The following is a 15,897-nucleotide window of genomic DNA, read 5'->3' on the forward strand; positions in this document are numbered from 1 at the left end:
GCATAAACAGAAACTCCGAAATACATTACAAGTTATAGGGAATACACCGATATAGATATAAGAAGAGATATGATCATGTTATAGGAATATGCTTTAGATTCAGTATAACAAGTTATTGGGAATTCACAGAGATATACGTAGATATAGATAGATGTCTGCCTGGAATAGTTAAGTATTCATCCGTCTCCCCTCTCTTTGGCTGTCCCGCCCACCCATGAATTGTGGATGGATGTATCTGAATGTGAATTAGGCTGTCATCTGCTCGACACTTGTTTATTTATTTTTTATGCGAATTTGATTATTTACATTTGACCTGTCAACCATTCAATCAGACACAGATTGAGATTGAGTTTGAGATACACGCGATGCGCTTGAGAAAACAAGCTACGCATTTCCTTTGCGTCCGGCCCAGAAAAGAACAGAAGAAGAAGAAAAAAGAAAATTTGCTCAAAAACTTGGTCAAGTGAAAAATAAGAACCAGCGTGAAGCCATTTCTATGCCAAGATACACACGCAGCACAGCACAGCACAGCACAGCACAGCACAGCACATCACATCACAGCGCAGATACATTTGTATCTGCAGATACTTTTGCTGTAGGCACGCAGAAGATACACATGTTTCTGGCCATAAATTGGTAATACATTAATTATTGTCATGACAACTGACAGACGGCCAATTAAAGCGCATTTGCTGAAATGTAAATTTATACACACACACATACACACACACTTGAGATACATTTGGATATATGTATGTACAGAGAAGTGGATTTTTGAGCACTTGGCACATGTAATTGGCATCGAACAACCGAATTATACAAATAAATTGTGCTGCTTATTGACTTTTCAAGTGGCGAGCCCATTCTTCTTCTTCTATTCATTCTGATTTTGTGTGTGTGTGTGTGTGTGTTGCCTTGGCTAACTTTGCTGAGAGGCCCAAAGTGATTATCCACCAAGTGGATTGGAATTAGGCAAATTCGCCTGATTTGTAACGTGAGCCGATTTGAAATATTCAAACTTCGATTTTATTTTTATAGGAGAAATCCTGGAGCTTGCTGGGTTAAGGAAAAGTGGAATTTTATTCTGCTGAATGGTCAGTGAAGATGGTCTTGATTTGATCTTGAGCCAATTCAAATTTATTTAAAAAATACTCCAACTGGGACAACTTCAATTTTAGCTGAGTCCAATTGAGAATTTTAAGCGAAATACTCTTGAACAACTTTTGCGTGAGTTGAATCGACATTTGTCAGTTATACGGTTTACAATCCCTAGAAATCGACATAAGATTGTTAAGTCAACACATAAACAAACTAACGAAAGAAAAAAAAAAGAAGAGAAGAGTTTTATAATTCCCAGAGTTCTTACACTCATACCCATCGAATTCTCAGTCTCCAAAAAGCGAATTCTTAGTTTTTATATAGACTAGAACTAAAATTAATAAAGTTAATAAATCTATAATCTGTATAGATAATAATCCTTATGAATCGTAATGAATTTAATTTTTTTGTAAACCAATTATATTTTATCCTAAAGAGAGAGACAAGAGAACAAACTACTATCTAGGAACCCTTCGCTCTATCTATCTGCTATATGCAAATTGATATGCTTGTCACAGCCAGCAAAAGTTTATACACTCATTATTATATAAGCAACAAATTTTGAAATCAACTTTTGCTGATTGGTGTTAGCTCTTGACTCTGGTTCGTGGTAATATATATAGATTATATACAGCAATTAATATCTATATATACCCACACATATATGTTTATGTTTAACTTGTTGTTGCGGCTGCTTCTTCTGTCCATCCGCAATGACGATGTAATATGATTCAACCTGGAGAGCACGCGTATCAAACGTCACAAGCAACAACAACAACAATAACAACAACAACGACAACAACAACAACTACAGAAATGAAAGGCATTGGCGACCTATCAATAATACCACAAGCTCTGCAGGACACCACAGCCAAATGAAGTAAATGCTGATGATGACGTTCGTGATGACGATGGCAATGGCCATGATGATGCTGATAATGATGATGATGAACGCGATTCCGCACTAATTGTTTTGGGCGGCTTTGCGCGTGTCGCTACTTTTTGTTGTTGTTGTTATTATTGTTGTTGCTGTTTTGCCAACAATGTTTTGCGTCTCTTCGCAGTGGCCTCTATTTCGATGTCAAATACACTTGAAGAAAAGTATACAACTAATTGCATTACGGCCTTCAAATAGAGTAAATAAATGTGGGATCTATGTGGACAGCCTGTTTAAATTAATCCCTGCATTTCAGATCTGCTGAAAATGTGATAATAGCTCATTTATTTCATGTGAACGAGCTATCAGACATTTCGATTTATGCGCCTTCGATTTCATGCCCAAATAAGGGGAGGGAACCGGAACTCTGAAGTAAAGCTCGCATAACACGTGAGCGAAGTATTTATTATTTATTTTATTATTAACTTTGTTTATCCTTTCGTCAGGTGCAGCTTTTTATTTAGTTAAAGTGTCGTTTTTTTTCCATTTGCAACAGAAAAATTGAGAAGAATGTGCCCGCCTGGTCTAGCATTGCCTAATTCCAGGCGCCTAACGAGCCAGAAAGCCACATTAACCAACTCGCATTAGTTGGGACTGGGCGCAATTAATTTGGCTGTCGCAGCTAGAAGAGGCGCCCCCTCTGGACTCGCCTGCCCGCTGAAAAAGATCCACTTTCAGGGTCTGCTGGCAACCTGTCTCTCTTTTCTATTTTCTATTTTCTATTTTCTTCTGCCTTTGCAGCTATAAAAAAAGTTACTTTGCCTCGTTGCTGTTTGTTTTATGGTACATTAAAGTTGGCTAAATGGCAAATTTTAATGCCATTTTATGCAAATACATATATGTATATATATATATATATGGATATATACATACTATACATATGAACGCGCGCTCATGTATCTATATGTATATCAATTTAAATATGTGATTCGCTCTAGGCGCACATTCCAAAGTGTTTCATGTTTCGTGCTTCGCTCTGAGCTCTTCACATGCATTGTCAAGCTTCTGGTTTTAATGGGCCCGCCTTCCGATTGTGCTGCACACACATACGCACTTCTGCGCCTCTATCAACTCATCTATGAGTTGGTTGTCTACGATTATCATAAGTATTTGCCGAGTGTTCATGTGTGTGTGTGTGCCTAATGTGTGGGCTTGCTCAACGGACCGATCCCTTGGGCAGTTAGTGTCTTTATGTTCTTGCGCATTTCCATGCCCAAAGACGACTTGCTATAAGTGCTACGGCAACTGCCTGTTGGCTGGGCAGTCAAATATTGTTTTATTCATACTTGCTATAAACTGTATAGCAAGATTCATTGCCAGTTTTAGCGCCAGATGTTGGTTATTTCATACTTACTATACAATTTATAGCAAGATTCATTGACAACTTTGGCAGAAGATTCTTTTTTAAGCGCCAAATGTTGATTATTTTATACGAGCTATATAATTTATAGCAAGATTCATTAGCAGTTTGAATTATTTCATAGTTGCTATACAAAGCTATAGCAAGATTCATCGAAAGTTTCAGCAGATAATATATTTAAGGCGCCGCCAAAATACAATGGATGACAAATTTGAGCTATATAAAAGTCGCTATAAACATTATAGCACATAAACTCAATGACTTTCGATTATCACTGTTACTATAAGTTTAATGTAAATAAAGCTGCGATTGATGACAAAGTTGAGGTATATAATGTCGCTATAAAAATGATAGCAAATCAAAGTTATCTAAGTCTCAATTGCAATGCTTTCGAATATCCTGGATATGGCTGTTACTATAAATTTACCATAAACTTACTATAAAATTACAATAAAGCTCAAAGTCCAAATCCAAATTAGAAATAATATTGCATCAGATCTCCATATTGTTACTACACAATTACTATAAAGCTGCTACAATTGTTTATGTATTTTCTAAAAATGCAAATACAATTTTTTAATTCGGTTGCTACTATAAACTTACTATAAAACAGCTTGCTATTTACGATTATGCAGATTTATACGTAAGCTCTGAAATTATATAATATTTGTGGGACATACAATGAAGGAGACTATATAGTATTACATCCATATTGCACTCATTCCTAGCAGACCTTGAACCGCTTCACGAAAAGGAAAAGAGACAACAAAATTTCTTGCTGGCGCCGCTTGGCAATTGACCTGCATTGTGTGGAGCGTAAACAATGCGACACCTGATGCAGGTTCATGCCCGGAGTTCAATCAATAAATCAATTTCTAGTTGTCGCAGCATTAATACTGACTGACTGACTGACTGACTGAGTGAGCGAGTGAGTGACTCTGGCTATGACTGGGTCATGAGTCATGCACAGGTTCAGCCAGATTTTATCTGCGAACCACCCTTAAAAGGCAAACAGAGGAATCAATTTCAACAATTGCGAGGCGCATCAAACAGGTTCCCTTCATTATCTGCATTGTGGGTCTTATCTTGTCCGTTGCTCGCTTCTGATATTTCCTGTGACTGCCTCTCTCTCCCTCTCTCTCGCTCTTTGGGTTCTCTCTGTCTGGACATATGCATTGTGTAGAGCGCGCAGCGTTTGTGTCTGCAGCTCTTTTATCGAACTCTGGAAAAACCAGAGCAACTTCTGTTGCATCTGTGTTTCTGCCTATCTGTGTGTATGTGTGTGTGTGTGTGTGTGTGGCATTAATTAGCAAAGTCTTGCCATAAAAACGGCGCTTGAAACGAGTTTCATTGCAACGCTTTCACATTGCTCAATCCATATAAAAATAAGCAAAATTTCAGAGAAGAAGCAAAGAAAAAAGTAAATGAAACATGGCTGTCAACACTTTCGCAGACAATTACCACAGACTTTCCACTGTTTTCCATCGCTGCAAATGAAAATCTGTGCGCATGTGCTATAAATACATGCTCAGGCTGCGAGATAATAAGTTATGCCAACTGATTTATGAGATCTAATTAGCTAGTTCATCTCTATCATAGCAAGCAATTCGAGTTGCAACTTAAGCTTTGCTTGAAAGACTTTTCGATTCGCAATTCGCAATGGATTCTGTTAAGCTTTTCCTTGACTTACGAAAAACCCTTTGGTTAGTTGCCCTCCCTCAAAAAGCTAACGACCTCAGCTCGACAAACCTGATCTTTTAATGACTCACAATTTGAAGTTGATCAATATTGTATTTCAATGAATTGATTATAATATTTGTTGTTTAGCAGCTCACTAAATACATATTAGGCATAGCTGACATACGAGATGAAAACCAAACAAAAAATTAAAAGAGACCTAGAACTCAAGGTCGATTCGCAGCGGACGAAACTGAGCTGTCGTGACACGTGAATTGAGCTAAGTTCGATAGAGGCGAGATCAGATATTGATGGATTATATATGAGGCCGATATGGAAGTTAAATATAAATCAAGCCTGCGAATAAACCCAGTAGGATACAAATTGAAAACATTAACAGATCGCAAATAAATATATATATAAATGAATCTTAAATCGAGTGTTCATGGAGATATTAGTCTCTATTTTGTATTCTCATTTACCGAATTCAATTGTCTATATAGAATCCCACTGATGATTGCAACTTAATGCAACTACCAATGCACCTATAGCTATTTTGAACTATTTCCATCTTCCATATGCCAGTTTTAATGAAGTCGTCAACTACATAGTCTATAGATCTCTTTGATAACTTTCCAAAAGGTCAGCCGATATTGAGACGAGTCTGGCGTTCTATGCAAATCATCTCGATAATGAATGCAAATCGATAATGAATACGCGTAGTACAAAAACAGATAAAGAAGTAATAAATGAATACAAAATTATACGAGTCTCTAAGAAAAATGAGCTGAAAAGAGAAACGCGACAAAACCGGAAAAGGAAATGATTCAAGCGCATTTTGAGCGTTCGCCTTTTCGGCTGGTTTCTGTCTAATGTCTGTCTCTTTTTCTCCTATTATTATTAATTTTTTGTTATTGTTGTTGTTGCTTGTTCCTCTTTTATGCAAGCATATATATCTTCTGGTTTATTGTCAGTTTCGCCTTGTTGTTGCTGCGTCAAGGTTGTGTCTTTGACATAATGAGTAGCTCCACCAGAAACCGCTACGATTCCACTTGGTATTCCATTGCTCCCGCATAATTTGTGCCAGTGCTAAGAACATGAGACAAGTATTGACAGCTCTCTGTGTTTTAGCCATTTGTTGTTCCCTATCGTTGGCCTAATCCAAACGCGTGCCCTGTCACAGCATTGCGAGCAATTAGGAGCTTCTCCTCCTAATGAAAAGCTGAAAAATGCGCCATAAATCTGCTTCCCAAAATGTCTCTTCCCATTTTCAGTTTGTGCTGCTTGTACATCAGTTGGCCATTAAAAAGTTTCTTTTCAACTTTCCCAAAAACAGCATAAAAAAACTTTTTCGGACTATTGGAAATTTAGTTGATTCAAATGCTGATTTGATTCCATTAAGAAGTATTATTGGCAAATTCTTATTATTACTACGAAATTCATAAATCTAATTTACGAAATAAAGTTAAGTCTGTAAATGTTTCCAGGAAACTCAATGAGGAATGGGAGAATAATCTAGAGGATTCTATTGCTATACAACTTTTTTAAGAGTATCTACAATTCGTCACGACATTTGTTCTTCGGCTTGTTTTCATTGTTAATTGGTTTGGGGCCCAACAAAACGAAAAAAAAAAAAATGGTTAATGAGAAAGCAATCAAAAAGGAGAAAGGACTTACATGTAAATGATTTTATGATTTTATGGCAATCCACAAGCTTTCCAATATCATAAACATAAGCTGCGTGGAAAGGCGCAGCTGGGCTATCGAATACATGCGCATACACACATACATACATACTTCAAAAGTAGGCGACAATCAAAATCAGGAGAAAAGACCCTAAAATGCCAAAAGCTGCTGTCAAATCTGTCGTTAAATATTCAAATCTTCCTGGAGGCGTAGCTGGGCCTTGACTCGAGATTGATGTGCTATAATATATATATGTGGATAAATAAATATATATATATATATATATATAGCTGATAATAATACATATCTTCAAATTAGCATAAATCTGAAACATTGTTGTTCAAGTTTATGTCAGAGTTTGTCAGCTAGTTTGCGCTTGACATTTACATAGAAACAGTTAATAAATCATAACTGAATGTGCCTGGGAAAGTAGATGTCCGATGCGGCTCAGGTTAGCCAATTTGACTGCCAGTTAAATGTTAACATCCACCTGTGGCTGCGTCTAGTTGAAGTTGCTGCTCAGCTATTCTGGCAGTTGCATGCGATATGTGTCAATTGATGGCACCGATTCCCTGGTTTGGGTAAATCAGCAGACTTCAAAATAAGAAATAAAATATATTAAAATGACACAAAAGAGACAGAAAAAATTCGCGGAAAAGCAAAGCGTAACCAGTTTGGGTTTTTTTTCCCTTGGTATGGTTTGGTTTTGGGTTGTATTTATGTGTTTTTAACCAGAGCGACGCAAACGAAAATAACCGTTAAATCTGTCTGCAGTCGTGTCTCGAGAAAGATATATAGTGAGCGGTAGAAAGACAGAGAGGTAGAGGGTGACAGAGATAGAGAGTGAGTGAGAGAGAGAGGTAGATGTGTATGTTCCATGCGGTTTTCGGGCACGTGTGTTTGCACAGACCACGAGAAAAAAATAAACTGCAAACAAAAACAAAAGTTCGACGGAGGAGAAAAAAGAAACAAAGCCACAAAATAAGAAAAAGAGAAACGAGGTCAACTCTGTTGATGTTGGTGTCGTCTTGATTCTGTCGAAGCTCGAGTGGCTGTTGAGGAACTTTCGGTGCCGGCCAAAATTGGGCATTCGATCAAACTTCATCATCTCCCCTATATATATAAACATATATAAATGGCGGCACGGCCTAAAGTTTTGGCTGTCAACACTTTTTGACAGATGGTATACTTATTTTTCTTTCGGTAGAATGCACAAATGACAGACGTGAATATACCGGCACCTGTAAACTTAGAGAGCAAACGAGAAGTCTTGGATATTTCGATTTATATCTACACATATCTTAGAGGATTTTTGAATTTTCAAGAGACTGAAAACAATAAAATAAAATAATTAAATTAATATTGAGCTATATAGATACTTTTATGTTGGATGACAGGCTAGATCCTTGAAAATGTACTGTCCTAAGAAATTCTCTATCTTAATTTATTACATTAAGATGGAGTTGATTAAATGATGAAATATTTGCAATTATATAGAGAATGTCCAGTTCGAAGAGAGTGAAACCTGAAATGGCCTATATAGCTCATTCATATCTCTGTCCTTTAGCACTTTAGCCTAGCGTACTCTGTCGAGCTCGCACGGTGGCTTGGGTATTTCGTCTAAGTAATATGCTACACATGCTCTGTGTGTGTCTTTCGGGCACCCACACTGAGAGAAGTAACCCAACAGGAAGTCAATCTCAATGACAGTCATTAGAGCAGGCCACAAAAGGCTTTTGGATGATTCGATGATCTCTGCTCCACACACACTCCTGAAACACTAGCTTCTACTTGAACCTGGACCAGAGCCAGCTTAGCGTGGGGATGTTTCTTAGAAAATGGAAGAATATCTCTCCCCCTGTCTCTCTCCCGCTCTCTCTCTCTCTCTCTCTCTCTCTAATTTTGGGTGGGCCACATACATGCATTATTATTAGATTACTTTGCTTGAGGAGGCGCAGGCACTGTGACACATGGCGCAGTTGTGCGTTGTCTATGGGAATATGCCACATGTGCACAGCACTCACACACACGCAGACATACTCCCATACCCATACATACATACAAGCTGCGACAGCCCACGCATACCCTGTCAACATGTAAGCGAATGGAAATCACGCGGCGTTTGCGCTATGTGCATAAAAATAACAGCAGGAAATTAAAAGGATCCATATGTATGTATGTGTGTGTGTGTGTGTGTGTTTTTATGTGTGTGCCTATGTTAAGGTATATTGTTAGGCTATTAAGGCTCTTTGGTTAGCTGGTCAACGGAAATTTAATTGTTTTATTTTGCCTCTGTTGGCTATCATGCTCTCTCTCTCTCTCTCTCTCTTTCGCTGCCTCTCTCTCTCTCGCTGTTTCAGTCCTCCGAGGCGTGCTGTAGGACCCACTCCCAATTGCTGTTCTTGTACATTTAATAAAGTTTATTGCATTTGCTTGAGCTCAGGCCAAATGGCAGCGACAATCGCGTGCCAGACACACTTGACATACTTCGAAAGACAGAAAATACAGAAAATACAGAAAATACTTTGGCCCTCGAATCAATTATTGAAAAAGGATGTCAAGCACTAGAGTGTCTCTGTGGCTTTGTGATTAAAAGGGTATTAGGATGATACGAAATGCACTGTGAATCAACAGCTTTATGAACACAAATAAACTGAGTGTCAGCAGTATTTGTGAGTGGTTCCCACAAGGAAGTCAGACGCAATTGTGAATCGGGAATTTTAGATCTTTACAGCAATTAACGAAAACCTAAAATGTAAATATTCAAAATGTAATTCGCTGTTTAAAGCTGTGCTACGATTCTCTGAGCTAAGGTTAATGGATTTTTTACGATTATTTAAATTGATCAGATTTCTAATTAATCACTGGCCTCTCTATGCAATTTGAAACTGGTTTACAGATTAACTGATAATAATATTATTTTACATGCGCTTTTTCTTTGCATTTAAATTTCGCGGTATTTTATTCCTTTTCGTAGTGTAAAAGACAATCAAGGCTGAACTCCTTCAAAAGAGTCCGATATTTCATTTATATATTTATATATATATTTATGGATACTGCAGCTTAATTTATTGATGCCAATAGCTTAGTATCTATTGTAACTCATATTCTTTTCCCTTCACTAAGGAAAGCAAACTTCAAGTCAAACCTTAATTTGTATTCTCGTGTGGCTCAAGCCCGATAACTTCAAGGCCTTTCTCTGCAGTTCTCATGACGCAATGCGATCGCAAAGCCATTCCACTGAGTTAATACGCTTCCCATTCTTAAATTGTGCTCCTAGTCTACAACATTACACGCGTTACAAATTGACTCAAACAAAAAAAAAAAAAAAAAAAAAAATTTCACAATGCGTCGCAACAGAAGCGCTGACAAATTACAAAAAAAAAAAAAAAAACAGAAGAAGAAGAACTTTACGGCAATTACGCGCCAGTTAAATGAGCGAGACTGAGGAACGCAAGGGGGGGGGGGGGGAGAGAGAGAGGAAAAGAGCGAGAGAGTAGGAGTGAGTAAGTTAGATATATGTAGATACATATATAGAAGGGCAAAGACGTCTGCGGCTGCGCGCGTTTTGACTTTTTGCACTTGCCTTTTGGCTGGCTTTTGCTTTGTGTCTTAGCTTGAAAAAAGCTAAAAGTAAAATGCGCAAAAAGCAGCAGCAACAACAACAACAACAACAACGACAACAGCAGCAGCAGCAGCGAGGCACGCAAAGCTATAAAAATGCCTTAAATGTCGTTTATGTATCACACACTCACACAGAGAGATACAGTATATATAGACATACATACAGACATACATATATACATACATATAGCTATATCTGTAGCTGTTTGTAAACTGGATGCGTCTTCTGCTGCTGCTGGTCAAGATTTTTTTTGTAGACAACAAAGCAAAAGCAACAACAAAAGAGAAGAGAACAACCTGTTTATTATTGTTGTCGTTGTTGTTGTTGTTGTTCGTTCGTTCGTTCGTTCATATTGAGCGAGATACGTCGACGGCGACAGGTTTTTTACGTTTCTTAATGCGGGCCAAAATCTCAGTAATGTGACGGCCAAAACACGCCCTCCCCTCGACCCCCCTTCGCTGCCTTTCTCTCTCTCTCTTTCTCCCTCTCTCTCTCTCTAAACTTCGTTTTGCCTTCTCTGCACTCTCCTGGCTTGCTTAAAAGCTTCGAATCGCTCTGTTGTTAGCCACTTTTTGATTTTGTTCTAAGCTACTGTGCAAGCGAGATGGCAATACGGCTCTCTCGCAGCGCCGCTCTCCTCTCGCCGTCTCTCTGCCCAGTGAGTGGACAAAACCGGTTTTAGAACTTTGAACAAAAAACTGCTCATTCGCTTTTGCTGGCTTTTGTTCAGCTGGCGTGGCGGGTATATTGATTTGTTTATCAAGTATATATGTGTATATATATGTGTATATATATGTATAGGTGTCTATGATGCCATAATGATAATCTGATATAAATGGCTAATATTATAATAATATTAGTAATTATTATTTAATGCAGTTCTCTTAACTTTACTTCATTATCATTCTCCTCATTATATGCTAAGCAATCTCTGGTAACTTTGGCTCAACTTTTATTTTCTCCTTCCTCAGTGGGACTACCCCAATATTTGAGCTTGTACAGGGTATCAGTGCGGCAACTTCAGAGTTGTGTTGTCAGCAACACTTTGCTTATTAACAACACTCACTGATTGTCTTTGTTGTTGTTGTTGTTGTTGCTGTTGCTGTTTGCCGGTCTTTTATTGCAGCGATTCGTTTCGGCTTGGCAAATATATTTTCAGCTCTGCCTTAAGTTCAACTGTCAAACGCAGAGGCCGATGAATCACCTGTTGTTCGCCGTGAAAATGATTCAACTGCATTTGGGTTCATCTGCTCGCCGCTGCTGTAGACCATTCTGCTCGCATTAGCTGCAATTTATTGGCCAGGCCTATTGACTGCTCTACTCTCTAGTCGACTTTCACTTTAATTGAAGGCTGTTAATTAGCCGCATTACAATGCCTGAGCACTGTAATTATGAATGTCTATCCACATCGAAACCTCATTAAGTCAAGCGAAATATGTGACACAGCCTAAGTGGATTGATGATTGGATCACCAACATTTACATATACATGTATAGTAAATCTATGAGCATTCATATATCAATTCACTTGCCAGTCTAATGCGTGAAAAATTACAGATTGTGTGTGTGTATGTGTGTGTGTGCGTGTCTGGCAATGTCAAGTAAATTCAATGGATTAAGTATGGCTTATCGAATTGATTTGTGTTTTATATAGAACATTTTCAAAAAGTCTGAGACAGAGAAAAGTTTAGTTTAGCTCACTGATTATTTAGCTTTTTGAGAATTGCATAGAAAGGAGCTTGTGAAATGTGAATTTTACACTGCTGAGCAATTATTTTAAAGTTAAAAGAAGATGAAGATGATTATTTAAGATCTATTGCATCTATTATGTACATACATCTACATATTATAATTCGTTAAGTGTGTTGTTCAAATAACAAACTCTAATAGCAAGCACAATAAAAATAAAATTGTTACAAAAACGTGACCCAAATGAAATGGGATTTATTTCGGTGAACAATATAAAGATACTTACTAATTATTTATTATATGTAAGCAGCTATGAGAATTGCATAGAAGGGCGTATTTTACGCTGTTATCTAATACTGTTCTCATATGTTTAAGGTGAACTCGGTCGAATTTAACATTTACAAAACGTATCTATTGAGAAGTGCATAGAGATTTAGGCATAATTTTCTATGAAATATGTGTTATTTATCTTATCTGAAGGTTGATGTCACCTACAAATTCCGATCCGACTATTCTTGTCCAAAATTTGAGGGCCGAGTTCTTCAATATGGAGAATATCAAGGGGAGAAATATCTCACCTTTTCCGTTGTCCCAACTTCCGAGTGCCCAATGTTGAGCCTAAATATTTTCAGGGCTTGTAACACATTTATAACGGTTGTTGTTCTTGTTGTAAAGGTCGTGTTTGTGTTGGAAACCTGAAAAGACAGAATGTGTAAACAAATGATTATAAAAATATTTAGATAAGTGCGACAAGTGAACAAGTTCCACATACATATGTACCTACATATATATATGTACCTACATATACATATGTACCTACATATACATATATAAGCTGTGAGTTCTTGGGCTCGCCTCGAAACAGAATTCCAATAAGAATTTCAGTGTTTGCTTTGCAAACAGGGAAATAAATTGATTAGCCGAATGATGCGTAAAAGGCGCAAAATTTGGAATTGTGATTTGAGTGATGGATCATCATTAAGGCGATAATCATCCATTAAAATCCGACACGATGACCATTAACAGCCTCGCGCTGAGAAACCTTTCGCCACGAGCTTAACTAAATAAAACCTATGGCAGAACTTAACTCTTCTGACTTTGATTAATTAAAATTTGCGAATAAAATTATGGTCCAAGCATATGACAATAAATTTTCTTATCAAAACTTTGCAATCTGCTTCAGAGAAACTGGTTCACTTAAGAAGAGAGCCAGAGAAAAACAGAGAGAGAGGGAGAGAGGGTAAGAGAAAGAGAGAGGGAGAGAGAGGGGAGATGCCGGCTGTAGATATATAGATAGAAACACTTGGAAATTAGGTGGAGCAAGAAGCACTTAAACTTATATTTCTCTAGGCTAAAGCAAATTAATTTTTTTCGTTTCTTTTATTTTTGTTCTTTTGCTTTGCTGTTATTTAATTTTTTCCGTGTTCTTGGCGGTTCAAGGCAAAAAGTCGAAAATTTGCAATTGAATTAAAATGAAAATGAAAATTTCATGAGCGCTGAGCTGGGGTACATTGAACCGATATGAAATGAGTTGGAAATACTAGTATTTTTTGGTCTATTCCGATTACCTTTCCCAACGAGTTTCGACGCACAAACAAGAAACGATAAGGAAAAATCGAGTTTTTGGTTAAATTGAAATTGAAAATTTTGCAGCTTTTGTTTGCTGAAGACGCGGGGCGTGGCACGCCATAAAAATGTATTTCGAGCGCAAGCAAGTGCGTAAGAAATACTAGAAAAAATACCGAAAGTCGAAGCTGGCAGATCAGCGGAGAAACGTACATAGACTACGATTTCGAAAAACTAGAAGCGGAACCCATTGGACCGCACGGGAAAATCGGATTTTCGTGTTTCGCAAGCTTGGAACAAAAAGGCAGCACAACGGCGACCATCGGCTATCAAATGATGAAACGACGCTGGTCGAACAATGGCGGCTTCCTGCGCATCCACGAGGAGTCCTCCTCGGAGGTGACCTCCTCCAGCAATGGCCTCGTCCTGTCCTCGGGCCTCAGCATGTCGCCGTCGCCACTGGACTCGCCCGACTACGGCGACCAGGGCAGCTGGCTGTGCGGCAACGATGCGGGCCAGCATTATGGCAACACCTTGGGGCATGCCACTGCGCAGCAGCAGAGCGTCATTACGCTGGCCATGCACGGCTGCTCCAGCACGCTGCCCGCACAGACCACCATAATACCCATCAACAGCAACAACAATAATAACAGCAACAGCAGCAACAACAACAACAACAACAACAGCAGCAGCAACAATAACAATAGCAATGGGTACGTGCCAGGCGCCACGAACCTGGGCTCGCTCACGAATGGGGGGCACATGGTGGGCAGCCTGGTCAGCGGCATGCAGCAGCTGCAGCAGAATGGCCACAGTTTGATCAACTCGACCACGCCCACACCGGGCTTGCACATGCAACAGAACGGCATCAATGGCTCCGGCGGCGGGGGCACAGCACCAGTCGGCGGCATGTCCTCCATCGGCCTGGGCCTGAGCGCGCTTCATCACACGAACGGCAATTCCAACGGACTCGGCTCGAATCCGGGCAATGGGGCAGCGGTCGGCGTCATGGGCGTGCCCATGGGCATGGCCATGCAGCACACGCCGCGCAGTGATTCAGCAAATTCCATTTCATCAGGTTAGTGGGCTTCCCATACGAATAACTCTATATAAGCTCGAATAGTTAAGATCACAAAATGAATGAAGAAAGTGCAGTCGATGGTTGGTCGAAGGATTCACATAGAGGAGATATCACGTGGTGTACGGCGCGAATCTCCAAAAATAGACTTGTCTTTTTATATAGGCAAATTAATTTTTAATAGAACTTTAATCTAAATAGTTTGCTTATTTTAAATATTAAATATAAAAATACATATTCAAATAATTTACCTTCTTATTTTCAATTATAAATTATAAACTAATTCAAGTTAAAACTATTAATTGTGAATTATGCTATTCAAATGTCTTATAGAATATAGGACTGTCAGTAAATTAACCAAATTGTGCGGTTTCTATTGTGAGTGTTGGAAAACGCTTGAATTCCATTTGAATTCAATGAGAGGCTAAAATTAATTTCAGTGCGGACTTTCAGTTGTGTTTAATGATGATTGTTTATAAAGCTGTGCTCTTAATAGATGCTCAAACCACGCCCCTTTCACAACCTTTAGCCCCTTTGTCGCATTGCTGCACTCTGCACTAATTAAATTTAATTGCATTTATATATGCATATATATATATATATATATATAGAGGTATATATATTTTATGATGCACTTTTTACGAGCTGCATTCATTGCTTTTGTTTATGCATACAAACACATACAATATATTGATGCATCTGCGTACGCGCGTGTGTGTGTGTATATGTGTCGCTGTGTTGAGTACGAACAAGCGAAGTCCAGAGGGAGCACAAAACGAGGGATGGAAAACACCATCAACAGCACTTAAAGACTTTCCAAGCAACAGTGTGTGAGTGAGCGAGCGAGAGGGAGAGAGTGAGAGAGGGTGGGGAGAGGAGAGCTGGTGCATTCATTGGTGTTGTTGTTTTATTTGTGCGTTTGCTTCGCACTTTATCAGCCAGCGTCATGGCAGGCTGCACCACACACATACACACACACACACAGACACTCACACACTCCAACACACACACAATATGCAGCCATAAGGTGGTGTAACTCGAACCTACCTCAAGCTGTTCTATATTTAGCAAACAAACGCACTCTCTTAGTCTCACTCTCTCTCACTCTCACTCTCTCTCTCCCGCCCTGTCGCTGCTTGGCTCCTGGGCTCGTGTCTTCGATCGAACTCCAATTGTTGACTG

General features: G+C 38.8%; 1 protein-coding gene across 13 annotated transcripts in view; it reads left to right on the forward strand.

The window, feature by feature from the left end:
- The window catches only part of EcR (Ecdysone receptor), a 116,834-nt gene that overhangs the window by 57,548 nt on the left and 43,389 nt on the right, over positions 1-15,897 (forward strand). For 2 of the 13 annotated variants that reach the window (XM_089470950.1, XM_089470951.1), the window contains exon 2: positions 13,725-14,715. The exons of the other annotated variants lie outside the window; for them this stretch is intronic. In XM_089470950.1, coding sequence (XP_089327076.1) covers positions 13,971-14,715 — 745 coding nt within the window. In that variant the 5' untranslated portion in view covers positions 13,725-13,970. The remainder of the gene's footprint in view (positions 1-13,724; positions 14,716-15,897) is intronic. 13 annotated transcript variants of the gene reach the window in all.

The sequence above is a fragment of the Drosophila arizonae genome, chromosome 5, assembly GCF_054131065.1.
Source record: "Drosophila arizonae isolate 15081-1271.41 chromosome 5, UAZ_ARI_1.0, whole genome shotgun sequence".
Taxonomy (NCBI): Eukaryota; Metazoa; Arthropoda; class Insecta; order Diptera; family Drosophilidae; genus Drosophila; species Drosophila arizonae.